This window comes from Engraulis encrasicolus, chromosome 15 (assembly GCF_034702125.1).
Source record: "Engraulis encrasicolus isolate BLACKSEA-1 chromosome 15, IST_EnEncr_1.0, whole genome shotgun sequence".
NCBI classification, from domain to species: Eukaryota; Metazoa; Chordata; class Actinopteri; order Clupeiformes; family Engraulidae; genus Engraulis; species Engraulis encrasicolus.
In genome coordinates this window covers 36,488,659-36,493,805 of record NC_085871.1, presented here as the reverse complement: position 1 = coordinate 36,493,805, position 5,147 = coordinate 36,488,659, and the positions used below count along the sequence as shown (strand labels likewise).

The following is a 5,147-nucleotide window of genomic DNA, read 5'->3' as shown; positions in this document are numbered from 1 at the left end:
GGAAGTGGTTGATTTGCAAACACTCTCGTGTCGAGTCACGGTCTTCTCAAGATGACGCCAGAGATTCTTAGAGATACGCCAACTTAATGGGTTGCTATGGGTGCCAGGTTCCGGTCTGCTCAAAGTGGTGTCGGATTGACACAAAAAGTTTGTTTTTCCTCAAAATTCAAACAGTACCTACAAGTTAGAGCAGGGGTGGGGAACCTTTTTCATTCGAGGGGCCACTTCATATTACTTTGAGGGCCGTAAAAGTCCTCCGAGGACCATATTATGAACACAAACCAGGATTTCCCCTGGCACTTTAGGCCTATTGAAGGCAGCCACCTTTAAAACAGACCCCACCCTCTCTTGGTCACCTGAATAGAACTTAATTGTGTTACAAAATGTGAGACCAAAGAGACATTTTCGACTGCAACAACTTGATCAGCCTTCAAGTCAATGCACAAAAAATTAATTCTTCCAAGTACCACCAGAGATGTCTCAAGTACCACCGGTGGTACGCGTACCACAGTTCGAGCACCACTGTTGTATGATATCCCAAGTGGGGAACTGTAGCTACATACTAGGGGTGAGTGGTAGACTGACAGGATGCCAACTGGGTCCATTTTGTATCTCAAGTGAGAGACTGTAGCTAGTGTGTGATTGATAGCCTTTCCAACTAGGAATATTATATCGTACGTACATACTACTGTATGTTAGTCTTTCTCAACGGGGCCTCTACAGCCCCCCAGAGGGCGTTACTGTAATAAATCCTCGGAGGGCATTGAGAAGGAGGCAACTGAGAGGGGGGACACTCAGTTGCAAATGGGTGGTGTAACCGAGGTGTTCCCACGCAGTTCGTACCCCTCGGGGCAGTGAACTCGCCACCTCCTAGTCAACGCATTGGTTTGGGTATGGGAGGCCCAGCACGATACCGGTGGGCTACAGGACCAGTCCGATAGCCCAACGCTACTGATACTGTATGAGGCTAGGGGAGGGAGGTTTACTAATGTTTTGCGCCACACTGCTAGTTGGGCTCCGTTACAGGGGCATTAGTCTTTTTCGTTTTTAAATACTATATATATATATATATATATATATATATATATATATATATATATATATATACTTATTATATCATTAAATATTCACGTTTTATCCATAAAAAATATTTTGAGTCTGACTTTACCAAACACAGCTGAGAGATATTTTGGGTCTGCTTTATGTGTGTGTGTGTGTGTGTGTGTGTGTGTGTGTGTGTGTGTGTGTGTGTGTGTGTGTGTGTGTGTGTGTGTGTGTGTGTGTGTGTGAGAGAGAGAGAAAGAGAGAGAGTGAGAGAGCGAGATTGCACTAAATGTATAACTTGTTGATACATAAGAATAAGTTTGGATGTACAGTAGGCCTACTACATACGAGAGCAATTTGTTTCTGTAGGCCTACAATACAGTATGGCCTACTGTATCTTATATAAGAGGACCTGAAGACCTTAGGCATAGGTCCTAAGCATATTGACATTTGCGCGTGGGGCTATCATAAAAAAAAACTTTTTTTTTTGAAAGCTTGATACACAGCGCCGTGGGTCCGTTTCAGCCTTCTGCCACTAGTTTGTTTCTTAGTCATTGACGCCATCTGGTGGCAAAAATGCGCGTGCGTCTCTGTCTGTTCCACTTTTCTCTTTCTCTCCGTCTCCCTCCTCCTCCTCCTCTCTCTTCCTTCCGCCTCCCCTTCTCTCTCCTGTCACTTTTCTACAGTAGCCGCGCCACCAGCGCCTGTTTACATAGCCTATGCAGAATAGAACATTCAGCGGCTCTCGGGTCGCTTTGGAGTGTAGGCCTATATTTTGGTTGTGTGCGTAGGTTCGTGTTTGTTGGTTGCGACGCCTTTAAGAATATCTCGCGACTGACCATTGTCCCGGTGACGTGTTCCTCGGTGGCCGACGGTCGCGCGGGGCGTAGCTGCTGTTGCTGGCGCTTTCAAACGCGCGAGACATGGCGAATTGACAGATAAACAAGAAGACAGCTGGCCGCGCGCGTTGTTCAAATGACACCTACTGAGTCTCGACCGACAACACAGATGCGCGAGGAGCTGTGTAACTGGATCAGATTTCGAACCTCGCAACTGCCAGACAAGGATCTGCGTGCGCTGTGATGGTGAGACCCTCGCCAAGGCTCGCGCCGTGCCTCCCCGAAGCCCCATCTCTCCTCTTCTCTCCCCGCCGACAGTCTCCTGGTTATTATCCTTGACCCGCGAGCTGTCACGAGTCTCCTTCAGCGCCCAGTTGGAATCTCGGCTGGAATTCTGACGTCAGCTGATCGGGTGCCTGCTACACTGATTTCCCCATTAGCCGCGCGAGCTAGCTAGCGGCTAGTCAACCTCCTGTTTGTTCTTCATATTGTATTTCCCCAGTGTGTCTCGGGCTTTGTTTGTTTGGGTGCGCGCATGAGTAGAGCTGAGTGCGAATATCTGCTCGTGTAGAGTTTCACTATACGAGCGCTAATCTACATTTTTATCCACAGGTGGAAACATAAACCACACACACACACACACACACACACACACACACACACACACACACACACACACACACACACACACACACACACACACACAGTGAAAACAGATGAGTCAAGATGAATGCAGTAGAGCAGCTAGGTATGTACACAAACTCTCCTCTCTCCTCCTCCTTTCCTCTCCTCTATCCCCCTCTCTGCCTGCTCTCTCCTCCTCTACTCTTGCCTCCCCTCTCCTCTCCTGCTGATATCTCCCCTCTCTTCTCATCTCTCTCTTCTCTCCACTCCTCTGCTCTCCTCTTCTTTCCTCTACTTCTAGCTTCTCTCTCTCTTTTCTCATCTCCTCCTATCCTCTCCTCTTCTCCCTCTCCTCCCCTCCCCTCTCCTGCTCTCATCTCTCCTCTCATCTCTTCTCTCATATCTTCTTCTCTCTCCACCCATCCCCTTCCATTATATTCTCTTTTCTCCTCTTCTTCTCATCCTCTCTTCCCACCTCTGATCTTCTCCTTTCCTCCTCTCTTCTCCTTACCTCATGTCTTCTCTTCTCTTCTCTTCTCTTCTCTTCTCTTCTTTTCTCTTCTCTTCTCTTCTCTTCTCTTCTCTTCTTTTCTCCTCTCCTCTTCTCCCTCTCTCTTCGACTCTCCTCTTTTACCCTCTCCTCTCTCTGCTGAGCACCTCCTTTCCTCTCCTCTACTCCTTTCATTCCTCTCTCCTCTTTCCCCTCTAAACTTCTCGCCTCTCCTCCACTCTCCTCTCTCCCCTTTCATCTTCTCCTCTGCTCTCCTCTCCCCTGCACTCCTGCTCGTGTCTCCTCTCCTACCCTCATCTATACCTTCTCCTCTCCTCCTTTCCACTCCTCTTCTCCTCTCCTATCTTCTCTTCTGTTGTTGCCACGGTGACTGATGACCTCTGACCTCTGTAGATCTGGAGGTCATGACCCCGCTGATGGAGGCAGGGCCAGATGACAACTCTGATGAGGAGGCGGAGCCCAGAGCTGAAGCAGCCAATGGGGAGCAGGGGATCACGTGAGACACACACACACACACTTACTGACACTTTACACACACATTACACACACACATTACCGGACAAATAGACCAGCCGCGACGTGATTCAAGCGACAGAGAATCGCTTCTGTGCAGCCAGAGCGATACGAGCGATTGAAGCGACTAGCGTATGTCCAGGCAAAGCATTCAAACATTCCCATTGGCTGTGGTTGCTGACCTCTATACAGTCATTGGCTGTCGCGGCTGGTCGCCGAACTGCGTCATAGAAAGTTGAAAGGATTTCAACTTCAAACTGTTGCTCGCGGTACCACACACACATTATATACATATCCGTGTGGCCCAGCCCGTGCCTGGGTCTTAGGGCAGAAGCAGACAGACTTTGTTTCATTCAGGCCATGTCCTGGAATACACACACTGCAGAAAACACACACACACACACACACACACACACACACACACACACACACACACACACACACACACACACACACACACACAGACTCACACATGAGCGTGAAGAATGGGGAGCAGGGGAGACACACACACGCATACACGCTCACTCACACACCACCAAAATAGCCGAAACTCTCTAACATGTTGTTGGAAGGCCTTTACGTAGCTTTGATTACTGCACACATTTGCTGTGGCATTATTTCCATAAGTGTCTGCAATGTGACTTTTATTTCCATCCAGTGTTGTGTTCACTTTTCACCAAGATGCATTGATGATGGTAGACTGAGCAATATAACTAAAATTGTGGATGATCACCGTCTGTTTAGAAGGTGCAGGATTCAGGTGAAGTTTATGTACAAAACAAGACAAAAAAGGCACAAAAAACCCTGAAATGTGTGGATTGTCCTCTTTTGTACAGAGACTGAACAATATACAAATCCTATCACTATTTGAGGCCAATGAACCATGGCATTGTCATCTTGGAGTATGCCCGTTCCAATAATGTAAGCTGTGTGTGTGTGTGTGTGTGTGTGTGTGTGTGTGTGTGTGTGTGTGTGTGTGTGTGTGTGTGTGTGTGTGTGTGTGTGTGTGTGTGTGTGTGTGTGTGTGTGTGTGCGCGCGCGCGCGTGTGTGTGTGTCTGTGTGTGTGTGTTTAGGTTTGTGCAGACCCTTCTTCACCTGCTGAAGGGGAACATCGGGACCGGTCTGCTGGGACTCCCACTGGCACTGAAGAACGCCGGCATAGTGGTATACACACACACACACATTGTATACACACACACACATTATATACACACACACACACATTGTATACACACACACACACACACACATTATATTATACGTACACAAACACACCGGAGTACTGGGTCTCCCACTTGCACTCAAAAATGCTGTAATAGTGGTACACACACACACACACACACACACACACACACATTATATCTATCTGGTTGTCATGGGGCTTGTGTGTGTGTGTGTGTGTGTGTGTGTGTGTGTGTGTGTGTGTGTGTGTGTGTGTGTGTGTGTGTGTGTGTGTGTGTGTGTGTGTGTGTGTGTGTGTGTGTGTGTTTCTCCACAGCTGGGTCCGCTGTGTCTGGTCGTCATGGGGCTGGTGTGTGTGCACTGTATGCACATACTGGTCAACTGCAGTCACCAACTCAGTGACAGGTACACACACACTCACACACACTCATTA

The 5,147-nt window shown here is 48.1% G+C and overlaps 1 protein-coding gene across 2 annotated transcripts in view; it reads left to right on the top strand.

Moving 5' to 3' along the window:
• Nucleotides 1-1,704: 1,704 nt before the first annotated feature.
• Nucleotides 1,705-5,147, top strand: part of slc36a4 (solute carrier family 36 member 4) — a 10,547-nt gene continuing 7,104 nt past the window's right edge. Inside the window, exons 1-5 of one of the 2 annotated variants that reach the window (XM_063217443.1) lie at nt 1,705-2,129; nt 2,496-2,631; nt 3,412-3,514; nt 4,606-4,696; nt 5,031-5,119. In XM_063217443.1, the coding sequence (XP_063073513.1) occupies nt 2,610-2,631; nt 3,412-3,514; nt 4,606-4,696; nt 5,031-5,119 (305 nt within the window). In that variant the 5' untranslated portion in view covers nt 1,705-2,129; nt 2,496-2,609. Of the gene's footprint in view, nt 2,296-2,495; nt 2,632-3,411; nt 3,515-4,605; nt 4,697-5,030; nt 5,120-5,147 lie in introns of both variants that reach the window. The other variant, XM_063217442.1, reaches the window with a different exon arrangement.